Here is a 15,053-nt window from a genome sequence, read left to right as displayed (position 1 = left end):
AGACAGGCAGAGCAATTAAATCCTCTTCCACTAGGTGGCAGCAGATGGCTATTAAAACTAAAGAAAAAAATAATTAGAGCTGTTGAAAAAAGTCTTTGTGTCTTTCTTCAATTCTTGCCAGTTTATCAGCGTTGTCTTCAACTAAACAGGAGTTCATTTTTAGTCAATTTAAACTCATTTATACTTATGTTATACTTCGTTACGTAGACTTTTTGTCAGATTTTTGTGAGGTGGTGTGCTGTGGGGGTTTTCCTGATGACATATTGATGTTTATTTCACAGACCTCTGTCCTGTGCCTGCTGTTCGTGGCCTCACATGTTTCCCGGCGCTGCTCTCTTGTATCTCCGGTCATTAGTCAACATGTTTAGTTTCCTGTAACTTCGTCCTCTGGTTGTTTGTCTTTAGCTTCCTCTGACCCTTGAAGTCCAGTGTTTGTGTCCTCGGACGTTATCTAATCCAGTTCTTCTTCAGACAAACGTTTATGCTACCTCTAAATGAAAAATGTAATCCGGGGACTCAGACTCAGAGCGCAGGAACATCTGGATGTTCTTCTCCTCACCTCAGTTAAATCAAACCTCAGAACATCCGTCTGGATCAGAACAGAGAAGGACTGCAGGGGGAGCTAGAGTCTCTGTTTTTTTACACGCAGACAGACGTTGTTCCAGTTTGTTGATGTGTAAAACGAGGCCCCGTTTCCAGACAGGATATTGACCAGATATGAATCAAACGGAACAACTTGGAGACAGACAACAGACAAGAGTTACAGACTGAGGCCCTGCAGCACCAAACCAGGAGATAAATGCACAGAATTTCTGCACAGAAATGTCATGATGTGTCTGTACAAACTCCCAAAATCAAGTACATGATGAAGTCTCTGGGACGATCTGGTGAATATCGATGTTCCATGTCCCCCCGCCCCCCGAGGGGTCAGTGGAGAAACGGTCAGATCATTTGTCTTGTCTAGACAAAAATGGAGATTTTTATAGTGAAAACAAAAACATGTTTTATTCTGTTTTCTGATTCAAACTAAATTGAAAACTTCAGGGTGTTTTGTTTCAGTTGTTATGGTTTATTGCTCAGCAGTTCCACAAAGTTGGTGCATCCAACGTTTCACTACTGTCACTGAGAATATTTACATTTCTGTTGTGTCACAACAAAGAGAGAGGCTCTGACCAATCAGAGGGGAGCTCCGAGGAAACAGGTTTTTTTTTTATACAACTTCCTTCAGTATCAAAAAGTCCACTTCATAACCAGAGCCTGAAAAAAACCCAACACTAAAACATGTTTAACTTGGTCAGTTTTAACGCCAAACGGACCAATCAGCTGTGCTCCTCCTGATCCTTGTCCGAGGAAACATGAGAAATAACTTAAATATATTAAAAAAATACTGTAGTATAAAAAACATTCTTGACACGTGCAGTTCTTCAAACGTCTTCTTCTGTAATACCGACTGTCTGATTTTTCTTTTTTTTTAGCCTCGTCGTCTTCATTTGACTTTGTCCATATCGATGGCTGTGATTGGCTCCTCGTCCTGCATGGCCATGCCCCCTGCTGACTGACAGCAGGTGTGCTGATGATCCTTCCAGTCCTGCAGAGAGAAAACCAAGTGGTCTGTGGTTCAGAGTGAGTTTATTAACGTCAGACGGTTTAATATGAACGGCTTTAAAGTGTTAGGAAATAAATAAATAAATGAAGCAGCAGCAGGAGGAGGAGGAGCAGCTGGAGGAGCAGCTGGTTCCCTCGGCAGGAGAACCTTCAGAACATCTACCCAGCTTCATTATAATGGAGGTAGGACTTTTTTTTTTTTTTTTTTTTTTTTTTTTTTACACACGTGTCTTTACTTCCCGTGTTCTCACGACTTGAGTCATGTGACGTTCTGGTGGCTAATTCTGTTAGCACATGTCACAGAACGCTGGTGAGACGCCACGGTTCTGAATCTGAGGCTCAATTGGAGCAAAAGTTTCTGCTGAGTTTATGGCCCAGAGGTTTAAGAACCAGGCTTGTGATTGGAGGATGGTTAGTTTTAACCCCAGGGGGTGGGATTTAAAAAAAAAAATCCATTCATCATTATGGGACGCAGTACGAGGTTCATTAAACGTCTCGTGGCTACTGCCTCTGTGTTTTATCATCTTCACCACTGCTATGTCTCATGATGACGCCTGATTAAAGATGTAAAGTATGTGTTGACCCTCCTGGATGCCTTACCTTCCTCTGACAGAAGGTGGAGCAGTAGTTGACTTTGTGGCAGCCTGTACACTCATTCATTGCCACTCGACCACAGTTCACACACATTTGCTGCAAAAACAAGAAGAAAAAAAGGTTAAAATCTCTGTTGGGGTACAGTAAGGGTAAGGCGGTGGTTGCCAAACAGGGTAGCAGGCCCCCTACAGGTGTCACAGGGGGAGTGCAGCGAGGCACTTGAATTTAATTTCTTTATTTTTGCCACAGTAGTCAAACCACTCTGATCTGTGTTTTTATTGACTCTGTTCAATAAGAAGATGTGTTTTGTGTGAATTAGTGTTTAAAAAAAAACTTCAGGGCAGTAGTATGTTCCATTCCAACATTATTACAGGACAGTGAAGGCATCGCAGGTGTGTGCGTGTGTGTGTGTGTGTAGTCTTACGTTGATGATGATCTCCGTCAGGTCAGAACTCCTCTTGGCCTCAGAGCCGTCCTGCTGCTGAAAGGAAATCTGACTCTGGAACGACGGACTGAAACCAAACTGCACAACAAACACGGTTAGAAATCTGAAAAAAAACAAAAAAATCTTCTGACTGATTTCCCTAATGTGTGTGTGGGTGAGTAAACGTCCTGACCTCCTTCCTGCCTCCCTGACCTCTGAACCCTGCCGTGTCTCCTGCAGAGTTCTTGGCCTGCTCTATCAGGGTCTTCAGCTGCTGCACGTTGCTCAGCAGAGTGTTGGCCACGTCCTCCAGGTAGAACCAGGTGTTCTTCTGACTCTCGTTCACTGCCGGCCCCACGCCGCCCACCGCGCCCACGTCCAGCCCAGTCACCAGCCCGGCTGACGGAGACCCCGCTGTGGTCACCGCCATTTTGGCCTGAATGGGCTGAGGAGCCACAGCCAGAGCCGGTAACGCCGTCAACACTGCAAAACACCACATGAAAAATATCATTAGACACCAGGGGTAAACGGTCTGAAATCTGTTTTTAATTTGTGTTCAGTTTAAATTAGAGAATGTCATTTTTTTATGATAACAATGACCATAAAATGTGATCATATTTTCCCAGAGTTCAGCATTTTTAAAATGTCCTTCTGAAGGAAAAAGAAAAAAACCTTCACTCCTCCTTCTTGGAACTGTTTTTTTTTCTTGGACGCCCAGTATTTTTCAGTCCCTCAGCGTCAGTACCTGCAGCCCTGACGGTGTACGTACTGTATGTATACAGCAGGTCTGTCGTCTGAGCAGATCCAGGTCAGTGTATCACCACTGACCTACTTTCACAAACGAATGTCTGTGAAATTCTCCCTGTGGCAGCAGAGTAGCTGGCAGCTCACAGTTCCTCAGAGAATCGTCCAAAAATAAGTGGACATCCATCTGTGAAGCACTGTGATCTGACACGTCCAGGGGAAAGGTGTGTGTGTGTGTGTGTACGGTGTGTGTGTGTGTTCTACGTTTGCTTACGTCATTTCGCAGCATATCAATAGAAAAAGGGAGACACAGCAGGAAGCGTGATTTCCATACCTGGTCTCTGAGCAGCAGCAGGTAAAATGCTAATGCTAACCTGAATGACCTCCAGTCACACGGTGACGACTCTACGTGTCACACACAGACCTCACACACCAGATGTTGTTGGTGCGTTTTATATTTTAAAACAATTTTTCTTGGACCGGTGATTCCCAACCCGTGTGCCGTGGCCCGCTAGTGTGTCGTGAGAGATCATCAATTGGGCTGAAAACTGTTTAATTAATTTATTGCATATAATTTTTCTTTGCTCGTCAAAGCATGAAAGGCAGAACAATTAAATCCTCTTCCTCTAGGTGGCAGCCGATGGCTATGTAAAACCAAAAAAAAAAAATAATCAGAGCTGTTGAAGAAAATCTTTGCGAGTGTCTTTCTTCAATTCCTGACAGTATATCAGTGTTGTCTTCAACTGAACGGGAGTACAGTCTTAGTAAATTTAAACTATCAGACCATCACCGTAATATCGGCCAGCTGTTATTAAATACGCAGGATGTAGTATTTTCGTATACCAATGAATTATATTTTTGAGCAGACGCTGCCAGAGTTTTACAGTAGGTTCATCAGAGGATTTTTTTCCTGAAATACTTTTCACCTCAGCGCACGCTGTGACAGAAACACGCTGTCGTGGATAAAGTTTTTCATCAAACACGTAGAGGATAGGACTCGGCTGCCTCTTGAACTGTTTTCAGAACCGACACCTTACACGTTTTTGTTTTTTTTTTCTGGCTTAGAACGTTCACAGAAAAGTAGAAACTCAGGATCAGGGTTTTTTTTTTTTTGGCTAAAAATATTTCTAAAACTCATCTTGATCCAGTTTACTTTCTTCAATGAAACCAGCAGAGGGGAGAAGAGGAACAACTTCTGATTGGTCGGTAGAGGAGGAGGTTATTATGGGTTACTGAAAATCAGGACGATGAGTGGTGGTGGCTATTCATCCACAGAAGTCGTCCTCTCTGGGGAGCTCATTACAACAGCGTGACAGCCAATCAGAGAGTCTGATAGATACGATGATGGATCGACTGCTGCGGAGTGTGGGAAACCGCTCCACAGATGATTAAGTAGGAAAATCAAAGAGTTCAGCCAATAAGAGAGCATTTGACCCAATTGTTGGAATTGTTGGACTGCACAAGAATTTTCTAGAAGACAAAGGTCACATGACCACAGAAACATAAAGACAACACTGGAACATGTACATGCTACTGCATTAACATGCACCAGTGCTGCCCTCTAGCTGTATTTTCATTTTTCTTCTTTTCTTTAAAAGTGTCTGTGGGCTGTGACTAGTTGGCAATATTCACCAGTAGGTGGCAATAATGCAACAAGCCACATTATTTTTTGTGTGTGAATGAATGCAATCTTATAATTATTTGATGACATGTACTTGAAATTGTTTTCCCATTTTTAGCCGCTGGTCGTCACGTGACTCCGTTTTTTCCCATTTTTAGCCGCTGGTCGTCATGTGACTCCATGTGTGTGTGTTGGACAGATGATGGTCAGTGGTCCGGGTCAGTGGTCTGGGTCAGTGACGGTGACACATGATAAATGATGTCAGTGGTGGACTCTACCTGCCGTGCTGGCGAAAACTTCGCTCTGCGCCGAGCCGTCAGACATGATGGCAGCGGCGGCGGCTGCGGTGGCATCGGTGGCCGGGCTGCGGTCAAAGGTCAGAGTGCCGGGGTTGGAGAACTGTCCTGACGGAGAGACAGTGACTGTTGGAGGACAAAACAGAGGTGTTTAAAGTTTAAATGCCCACGGCTGTCTTTAAGGAGCACTTGATGGAGGTCAGCTGACGTACAGGTGGTTCCAGGAGGCAGCGTGATGCTTTTAGAGACAGGAAGTTCTTTTTTGGGAGGACTCATGGGCGGCTCTGTGTCCTTTTTCCGTCTCTTGTACGGGACGAAGAGTCGGACTGGGCCGGTCTGAAAAAAAAGATGAAACAGTCAAAAACATTTATTTGATTATTTCTGGGGTTTTTTTTATTTATAAAATGTAGATGGCAGTGATGATCATTTATATATATATTTCTGGACAACGTCTGTCTTGTTCTTAAATATAGATGACAGAGAACTCAACTGATTTGTCTCCTGTTTATAGTAAGTTATCATCACGACAAACAAACACTCGTCTAAAATGACGTGATGACAAAAGTGATGTGGAAAGGTTAAAAATAAGACCTGACGTTGTCTCCACCGCGGTGTTGTTTATAGATCATACAACGTCCACCAGGGACAGGTTTTTATGTTGTTGATCAGACGGCAGCGTCAGCAGAAATTATCATCAAATCTCACATCCAGATATAGATTAAATGTTACAAGAGAAAGAGATTAAAAAAACAACCATTTACCATAGAGTTGCTCTCTGTTGTCAGACAGTCTCCCTCTCTGGGACACTGATGAAGGAGGTAAACAAACACGGTGACGTCTTTAATCTCATCTTATTTGGAGAAGGATAAATGTTATAACATTTTCTGTTTGTAAATCTAAAATTACTCACAGCGGTGAGGTCGTCACAGCAGGCGCCGCAAGTGCAGGAGGCGGCGTGGGGGACCAGGATTCGCTCCTGGACACACACACACACACACACACACACACACACACACACATATACAGAGATGAACAGGAAAATGAATTCACCTAAAACTAGTTTTAATAAAAGAAAACCTTCCGCTGACGTCAACGTGCAGTATTTGCAGACCAGCAATAAAAGAACCTATTGTTGTGGGGAGGGGGTTTATGGTTTATGGTTTCTCAGCACCACCAAGTGGTTCTTTTTATTATGACATGTACTGCACCCCAACAGTCTTTGCCAGTTCTACTCTTCAACACATAACTTTGACTCAGCATTTCAGCTCTTTGTGCAACAGTTGCCTCACACAGCAGTGACCAGTGGTTTTGTTTGAGTACTTCCTTATGTTCTGTCTCAGTTGTTCCTACAAGACTACTTTATTGTTGAGTACGTACTGAGGTAACAGTCAGTAAACAGTACTGCAGTAGTAGTAGTAGTAGTAGTAGCAGTAGTGTCACCTGTATCAGGCAGAGCAGAGGTCTGCCGGCGTATCTGATACTCCGCTTCCAGTCTTTGCTGCTGGCTCTTCCCGCCAATCCTTCAAACTCCGTCGGTGTGAACCACTGCTGGTTGTGTTTGATGCACCGACCTTTGCCCCCTGAACAGAATCCAGGCCGACGTTAATAACGGAGGTGCAGCTACCGGTCAGGACCAGAAGGTTAAAGGTGTGTGACTCACCCGAGCCCAGTCGGTTCTTGTAGAGAACTCCACTGGTGTTCCTGCAGCGGACCGGCAGCTCGTTGTTGTACACCGACGGGTCCCAGTTGTACTTGGAGCACGAGTCTTTGTCTGGAGGAGGAGTCAGTGAAGTTGGTGTGGTTTGTGGACCTAATAAAACACGAGTCTGTCTCAGGGAGTGATGTCTGCGGCTGCGCCGAGATTTTTGTGTTTGCAGTTGTTTTTAATGTGGTTCAAATCAAACTGGAAGTTGGGGGGGTTTGAGGTTCGAGTCCACCAGCAGTCAAGTTACCACTGAGGTGCTCTGAGTATGGCACTGTGCTGCCCCCTGCTGACTGTGGTGATGTGTTAAAAGCCGAAGTCACATTTGATTGTGTGCTGTGTGTCACATTTGATTGTGTGCTGTGTCACAACAACAATTTCCACAGATGCCACACACACACACCTGTTGCCATGGCGTTGGTAGACTTGAGACCAGTCGCTTCTACGATGCTGCCATCAGTATGAACCACAATCAGAGTGGCCTTCTGGGTACTGAGGCTTTCACCCAGCTGGAGGGTCGTCCTCCCGCTCTGAAGGAAAAAGAAAAAGCAAACCCGTCTTTGTGAGGTGCAGAACGTTTAACATACTGTAAGTAAAGAAAAAGCAAACCCGTCTTTGTGAGTTGCAGAACGTTTAACATGACGTTTTGTACAATTGTTTGTGCAGTAGTTTGTGTCTCTACGTAAATATAAGTCAGCATAGACCTTGTATGTATGTATGTGTGTGTTAATCTACCAGCACATGTTCAGGGAGGCCTCCAGGTGCGGTCACCGTGGTGGTAAAAACGTTGTCATCTGTGGCCTGGACGTCCCTCACCGTAACAGCCGTCACCTCTGACAAACAATAAAGGAAACGATAAGACCTTAGTTCAGATCTTTGTGTCTGTAAAAGCCCTGCTCCAATCACAACAGCCGTCTTACAGTAACATTAACTTCAGTCTGAAAAAACTCACTCTGTGCTGTGCATACGTTAATCTCAGGTAAAATTGTACTTAATATTCTCTTAACTAAATTGAGTTAAATGATATAGGCTCTCAGAAAATGTGCACAGGTATGTAAAAAAATGTTAGTCTATGAAAAATGTTTAACTAGTTTTTCACAAACTTTTATTTTGAAAGTTTTTGACAAGGCAGAATACAGTATTATTATTATTAGTGAAGGCATAGGTATTAGCTGCTTCAAAGTTAATTTTGGAATTACTTTTATTACGATTTGGTTCATTTAAAGCCAGTTTACTTTTAATTTAATTTAATTTATGGCTAACATTACAGTTGATAAGCTTCAGGGACTGATATTTTATATTTTATATTGCCTCTACTTGTCTTACATGTTAAAAAAAAACATTACGTGCGTGGACACCTTACGTTATTCGATACTGAGATGTTATTCGTGTGACGTTTACGTGTTCTGAGTTTGAGGAGTTAAAACTAAATTCTGGTTAATACGCTGAAGCTCACACAACAACACACGCATATGCAGCATTTTGCATTTTAGCGCCATCTGCGCAGCAGCGGCCTCCTCCCGCAGCTACTGCTAAAGCCCGCCTTACCAGCGAACGCCGCCTCGGCCTCGTCAGGGTTCGGCAGGGACTCGGCTCCTATGTCGATGTTCCCCGGTTCCGCCATCACGGCCATTGAGGCAACTTCGGCCTCCGACTCGGTATCCGAGCCCACTCCGTCAACCGAGGGCTCGACGATGGGCGGTTCATCCAACCCGAGCGCCTTCGTGGCCGAGTCCGCTTCGTCCATTCTTCCGTGGACTGAACGACAAGAGCCGAACGTGGCCGAGCGGCGAACAAGACGCAAAGCTTGGGCTCCGACTTCAGCCGAGCCTGACACGAACCCTCGATCCGCTCCAAGTTCCAGAAGTGGTTGATGATATTGAACTAAGTCGTTTTTCTCCCGACTTTTGCAGGCGAAGCACAAATATCCGAGAGAGCTCAGGCGACGATAGGAGGGGCGTCCAAATGTTTGTTTCGAAAAGCAATCCGCCGAATACTGCCGGAAAAGCACGAAGCGACACACAGTGGCCGACAATGGATTTATATGAAGGTGATGTGGCGAGCTCATTCTTAGACACTGCTGAAAGTTTCACAATTTTAAAACTTTTTTTTTTTAATTGCCAAATATACATTTTTATACAAAAGTAAAAAAAGAAATCAAAATCACCAAAAAGTTAATTTAAAGGTAATTTTTTATTGAATATGTATTTATGATTATTTTGGCTGATTAGTTTTAAGAATGTAAATATTCTCTGGCCGACTAAATAAGGTATAAAAATAAAATAATTGTAATCAAAATATTTTTGTGTAAACCATAAGGAAGGATAACTCCCAACATTTCATGTTAACTAACAAACACACACTCATTAGCTGTTCTTGTTTTAAACCATCACCTGTTGTATCCTTGTTCTACACAGCACAAAAAATGAGACACTGACCCTTCAATAAATAATATGTAGCATGTACTGATACTGAGACCCTTAAAAATCATTTTAAAAAACTACGTGCCCATAGTTAAATTATACAGTGAAATCAAAAACAGGTTTGTTAAACTTTTTTGTGGCTGTCGACTCATTCAAAGTTAAATTAGGAATGTTTTGAAGGTTTAAACTGTGACACTGTAACACTGCTAAGATAAACAGCAGCAAAACCTGTTCTGAAAAACCCACTCCACCTTCGTATGTTTACATTAAAGTTAAAACTCCCATATCTCCATTTCAGTGTTTGATGGAAAATCCTGGACTCCGTTCACATCCTTCTTTTTCCGTTGAAGCTAATCCACCATTATGGTATGACTAATGTCAGTGATCAACCACCACTTCAAAAACAACAATCCTTTCTCTCGTTGGCTTCAGGTAGATTCTAAAGTCTTGTCCTGTGCAGGAAACCACAGGGTTGACAAAGTTTTTGGCTGATTTGGACAGTTGTCAGCGTTGAATCCTGGAGACCAGGTAGTAGAGCAGGAAGAAGACCACCACCAGGCCCACAGACACGTAGCAGAGGATGCGACGATTGTCCCTGCTGGAGCGGACCAGCGTGGAGAAACGCTTCACGCTGCCACTCAACAGACCAGTGGCACTCAGGAAGTTGGAATCCTGATAGGGTAAAGGACCAGAGATTTATGTCATATATTTATCTTTGTATTCAAATTTCATCCTACGTAAGTTTTAGTTATTTATCTCCTTAGCTTCTTGAAACGCATGACCCGAATTAAGTCCAAGAATTAGTGAATAATGAGATCGGGATCAGTAAAAATGGAGGAACTAATTGTGTCTGTAATTGCATCTTCACACTACAAAAACACAACCTTCTGCAAAAAAAAAAAGCTCAGATTTCAACTACATATAAAAAGTAAGGAGTAAATTGATGTATATCTTTTAGGTCCATGAAAATACAAAATGCTAATCTTGAAATGACTCACCATGTGATCCAGGTAGTCATTCTGATCCTCAGCCTCTCTGTCAATGTCGTACGCCAACTGTCAGAACACAGTGACAGGGAGGGCAATTATTTTAACAGAATGTAGTAAACAAAACTACTAGAAATACTGTTTATATGAAGTGGTTCCTGAAGAGAGGTGAGTGTTTTGTTCCTTACCGACTTCAGTCTGGAGACTTTTGTGGCCAGGTTTTCAGCCAGTCGCTTATTTTCAGAATCAAGCACATCGTCCACTGAGCCGTGACCTGGAAACAAACCAACATGTACAGTATGTGTGGGATAAATATTAAACCTTAAGACTGACTGAGGTAAACCTGTGCTGCCCTTATGCTACAGTATGCTGCTTTTTGCCCAGACTAATGGGTCAAATTCCTGTGTATACAGTATTTCACTTGGAAGAAGACTTTTTTTACAAATTCCTGTGTATATTTCACTTGGAGGAAGACTTTTTTTTAATTAGTTAATAGACTAATGATTATGTGTTGAAATAAGCCCAGATTAAAAGGAAAGTTAAAATTCATATATGGGAAGCTGACTTTACAATACAAATCAAACAGAATCGATGACTTGTAGAATCGTGACACTCTCAGGATTATTCTTTTCAAACTGCACTTCCCGTTTACATTCCACTTTTGCCATCACCAAGATGGCGTCGACGTTTAGTAAGCCTTAGGCTTCGACGTCTAGTGAGCCCTAGCCATAACCGCAGCTTGTAATTGTGGTCGTTACAACCCAACCGTTAAACATTTAATTAGGTAAATTAGTAATTCTTAGTTCCATTGTTACACTTTCAGTAAAGAACCGCGTACTTAACATCTAAAGACCTAAAGTCTTCGACTTGCTACGAAAAAAAAACAACCATTTAACGTATAAAGTCAAACCAAACGCACGAACGACATGTTCACTCGTTTAAACACAGTAACGCTCGCGCTCCGTCGCTGTTGTGAGCGAAACTTTAACAGTTAAATACGTGTCGAAAGCAAATACCTCTGTTCCAGTCCGCCATGTTGAAGAGTGACGTCACATGCATCAGCTGTTCACGCGCATCTCCTATTTGTCCGCAATACAGTTCAGTATTTTTTGTAATATTAATATTTCTTACACCCTGTTGTACTTTACAGAAAACTGTTATATATATTTTAACTAAACAAAATTAGTTTCGATGTTTTTGCTCTAATGTTGATGTTTCTCCTGTGCTTTGAATTATTTCTATTAAGTTCTTTGGAGGTAAATAAAAACGATGCAATAATTATGTTCGTTGTTTTAGGGCTCTTTAGCTGTAATAAAACAAATGGCATCTGCCATTGTGATAAATTAAGCGACTTACCATGAGAATATTACAAAGTATTATTTGCTGTTTACTGTTGAGCACAAACCTCTCGTAACGTCCCTCTCTTAACGGCTGCTTTTTAGGACCCGAGCACAACAACAAGAAGAGACGGTGACAGACACGGACGGCATCTTGGGGAGTTGTTTTATGCACAAATCCATTCTTGGAGGATACAAATAATTCGATTAAACCAACATGGGTAAGTAATTATCTGATTTTTTTTATTATTTAAAATGTGCATTTAATTGTCTTTTCATCATTCATTCAGCTTCTGGTTGTCAACGCTTGGTGATGGATTTAAGTGTGTTAAAATTTTGCAGCCACTGGGTGACAGCACTCAACAACTGTACTGTCTGCTAGACGGGTCATATTAGCCACAACTTTGTAATCAGAAAAAATATATATTATTTTTTTTATTAATTTTAAATATATATATATACACACATATATATATCTAGGAAAAGGCAGAATTATAATGACAATAGAAATCAATAACATAAGGTTGGTAGGCTGAATAAATAAAGTCAAACGGGCTGCATCTGGCCCCCGGGCCATAGTTTGCCCATGCCTGGTCTAGACTGACTTGCTTTGCTTGTGTAGACCTGCTGGGTGTGTATTTATTTGTTCTATGTAGACCTGTTGCTTGTGTGTGTGTGTGTAGACCTGTTGTGTGTATATAGTGTCTCAGCAGCAGCAGCAGCAGCAGCAGCAGCAGCAGCAGCAGCAGTCTCTCTAGGGCTGACTGAAGCCACAGATTGTCTAATTAGATTAACCAAGGCTTTCCTCAGATAATCATTTAGCCGCTGCTGTTTTTTTCCCTCCGATCGAGCACTGAGTGGAACTCTGAGCTCGCTGAAGGTCAAAGTGATTTTTCCGAAGAACCGGCTGCTTTTGGGCTGGTAAAATAAGGTCCTTGGGCAGGTGGTGGTACAGTCTGCGTCTGGGTAATGGGCTGTTTCTGGAGCTGTGGGTGCAACGCGGCTCAGAGTCACCGGACCGGAGCTAATACCTGCTGCTGCTGCTGCTAACAGGAGGCGATGGGGGAAGCTACTGTAAGTGGAGCCTTTATCTCTGGGTGTTTGTCAAAAAGTGTTTGTGTCCAGTTAGATTTTGATCAAAAACCTCCCAGTGTGTATGTCTGACCTGAGTTTAAGACACAGTAATGATGCATGTACTGTTGTATTAACAGTTCATTAGTGAATAGTTATTACGTAAAGTAACGTTGCAAAACAAGTTACTACAGTAAAGTACAGTACAGTTGATCCATTCAACACAAAATGTTATTTTGTTTTTTAAATTTGTTGCACTAAAAGATGCACTTCCATATTCTGTATTTCGTGTTGTGGTGTAAATGTGTGTGTGTTTGACTCTGGATATGGTTGTAAAGGTTATTCACCTCTTGGAGTCTTTTTTTTTTTTCTTCTTTTCTTCAGCCCTGAGCAGGCTGCTCTTCCCTGTTCAGATTAAGGCTGGGCTGACTGATTGACACAGATTACAGTTGAAGGCACAGAGGTCACAGCATCTGAGGAACACACACTCTACACACACACACACACAACTCTAACCTAAAGATGCCAAATAAAAAAAAAAAACAATTAGTCACTGTCAAAAATGTAAGAATATTAGGTAAATACAACCACGTATTTATCAAATATTTACTAACACATTTCAAAATGACCTCCTACAACTAATTAATGGTTCTATAAAGACTGATATTATATGTTTTGTTGTTTTTTTTTGTCAGTTAATGTAACAGTTTTATGCATTGAGTAAATCCAATTTATTCTTTGTATATTCATATACTCACTTACTAAAACGCTGCCACCTACTGGCCCGGCCATTACACCAAACTGAATGAATGTCCCTTCGTCCTAGTTTTTGGAGTCAGGTTCTGTTATTGTCAGAGGGAGCTGTGAGATAATCGGATGATTGTGTTTGTTGGTCTCTCTGCAGTCACAGAGTCGCTGTAAGGACACATCCGTACCCGAGGCCCACCACTGAGTCTGTGTTAGTGCTGAAGGCCCGTGTCCTGTGACCCAGACATGGCCAGAAACTCGTTCCATACGGCCAAACACGGCCGACGTAATGAGGCCAACCACGAGTCAGAGTTCAGCTGCTCGCTGCAGGAGCTGCGGTCACTCATGGAGCTGCGAGGACCGGAGGCTCTGAACAGGGTCCAGAAAACCTACGGAGACGTGAATGGACTTTGTACCAGACTGAGGACCTCACCTGTGGAAGGTACACACAGTCACACACACACACCGTCTTTGGAAAACAAATGTTAATCCAAGGAGTACCACACAGTGTTTTTAGTTGGGTTTTTAAAACCAACCCTGAACAAACGTCAGAAACGGTGCTGACCTCTGTGAGGTGGAGGTCATGGAGGAATCAGTTGCAGTTTAACGTGAGTGAGCGTTGACTCCTGTTCTGCTTGAGACCTTGAATAAAAAAAAAATATGAGCAAGTTAAAAAAAAAGCAAAAAAATAAATAATTATTCACATCTAGTGAGGGGCCAGATGAGCAAAAAATAAATAATTATTCACATCTAGTGAGGGGCCAGAAGAGCGATGCCGGTGGGCATGAAGTGGTCCCCGGGCCAGGAGTTTGAGATCTAGGACAGGTGATCATAGGATTGGGCTTGTGACAAAAAGGTTGTTGGTTTAAATTCCAGAGCCTTTGTGGTGAGCTACCACCAAATATTAAATATCTCCCACTTCATGGTTGGGTTTAACCTGAGGCTTTGGTTTGTTGTTCATGTGAAGCAGAGATTTTTATTAGTTTCTTCACTCATTAACATTAAATAACGCCAGCTCATAAGTGAGTATATCTGTAAAGATACTGTTTAATACCCTATATTTGGATGGTATCACTCATTAACATTAAATAACGCCAGCTCATAAGTGAGTATATCTGTAAAGATACTGTTTAATACCCTATATTTGGATGGTATTTTCTTTTCCTAATAATTATCCCTTGAGGACTGTGTGCCTCACTGGCCTTTGACATTCACCTCTTCATCATTAATTCATCCATTCAGTCTGTGCGTCTTGCGGTGGTGAAGTAAACACCTTCAGCCTCTCGTCTCCTGCTGACAGAAAGAGAAGGAAAATGTCAGCAACAGCTTGAAATCGGTGGAAAATCTCTCACGCTGCTTCACCTCTCTGTGCCTGTGGGGGTCACTGTGGGTCTGGGTGGGCTCCGTTACCTTCAGCGTCTGCTCGGGCCCAGTCAGTCGGTGCTGGTTTTCAAACTCCACTGAGGTGGAACCAGTCAGCTGTGGCTGCCGTCTCCTCCGAGA

General features: G+C 42.5%; 2 protein-coding genes and 1 long non-coding RNA gene across 4 annotated transcripts; 1 reads left to right on the top strand and 2 right to left on the bottom strand.

Moving 5' to 3' along the window:
* Positions 1 to 273: 273 nt before the first annotated feature.
* deaf1 (DEAF1 transcription factor) lies at positions 274 to 9,140 on the bottom strand. 2 transcript variants are annotated; one of them, XM_008311105.3, is made up of 13 exons: positions 8,535 to 9,140; positions 7,722 to 7,819; positions 7,390 to 7,516; positions 6,945 to 7,094; positions 6,725 to 6,864; positions 6,195 to 6,260; positions 6,046 to 6,090; positions 5,497 to 5,620; positions 5,267 to 5,410; positions 2,817 to 3,106; positions 2,624 to 2,722; positions 2,206 to 2,295; positions 274 to 1,588 (listed from the first exon to the last, which is right to left on the bottom strand). In XM_008311105.3, exons 1-13 carry the CDS (start codon positions 9,052 to 9,054, stop codon positions 1,487 to 1,489), a joined length of 1,995 nt encoding a protein of 664 aa, XP_008309327.1. In that variant the 5' UTR covers positions 9,055 to 9,140; the 3' UTR covers positions 274 to 1,486. The 2 variants fall into 2 exon arrangements, with proteins under 2 accessions (XP_008309327.1, XP_016888236.1); XM_017032747.2 differs by having other exon boundaries at positions 6,945 to 7,055.
* Positions 9,141 to 9,164: 24 nt separating this feature from the next.
* On the bottom strand, positions 9,165 to 11,492 carry bet1l (Bet1 golgi vesicular membrane trafficking protein-like). Its single transcript, XM_025056147.1, has 4 exons — positions 11,412 to 11,492; positions 10,584 to 10,669; positions 10,408 to 10,464; positions 9,165 to 10,081 (listed from the first exon to the last, which is right to left on the bottom strand). Exons 1-4 carry the CDS (start codon positions 11,452 to 11,454, stop codon positions 9,914 to 9,916), a joined length of 354 nt encoding a protein of 117 aa, XP_024911915.1. The 5' UTR covers positions 11,455 to 11,492; the 3' UTR covers positions 9,165 to 9,913.
* On the top strand, positions 11,397 to 14,248 carry LOC107988696 (uncharacterized). Its single transcript, XR_001760183.2, has 3 exons — positions 11,397 to 11,492; positions 11,838 to 11,953; positions 13,708 to 14,248. It is a non-coding gene; the product is annotated as an uncharacterized LOC107988696 (long non-coding RNA).
* Positions 14,249 to 15,053: the final 805 nt, after the last annotated feature.

This window comes from Cynoglossus semilaevis, chromosome 6 (genome assembly GCF_000523025.1).
Source record: "Cynoglossus semilaevis isolate Cse_v1.0 chromosome 6, Cse_v1.0, whole genome shotgun sequence".
Taxonomy (NCBI): domain Eukaryota; kingdom Metazoa; phylum Chordata; class Actinopteri; order Pleuronectiformes; family Cynoglossidae; genus Cynoglossus; species Cynoglossus semilaevis.
The sequence above is the reverse complement of the archived record's forward strand: the minus strand, read 5'-3'. Positions and strand labels throughout refer to the sequence as shown.

Coding starts and splice junctions, on each gene's coding strand:
- deaf1 (XM_008311105.3), bottom strand. CDS start 9,054: ATGAGCTCGCCACATCACCTTCATATAAATCCATTGTCGGCCACTGTG. Junction 6,261..6,724: donor CTCTGCTCTGCCTGATACAG/GTGACACTACTG, acceptor GTGTGTGTCCAG/GAGCGAATCCTGGTCCCCCA. Junction 5,411..5,496: donor GCTGCCTCCTGGAACCACCT/GTACGTCAGCTG, acceptor GTCCTCCAACAG/TCACTGTCTCTCCGTCAGGA.
- bet1l (XM_025056147.1), bottom strand. CDS start 11,454: ATGCATGTGACGTCACTCTTCAACATGGCGGACTGGAACAGAG. Junction 10,670..11,411: donor CATGGCGGACTGGAACAGAG/GTATTTGCTTTC, acceptor GTTTGTTTCCAG/GTCACGGCTCAGTGGACGAT. Junction 10,465..10,583: donor AAGTCTCCAGACTGAAGTCG/GTAAGGAACAAA, acceptor GTGTTCTGACAG/TTGGCGTACGACATTGACAG.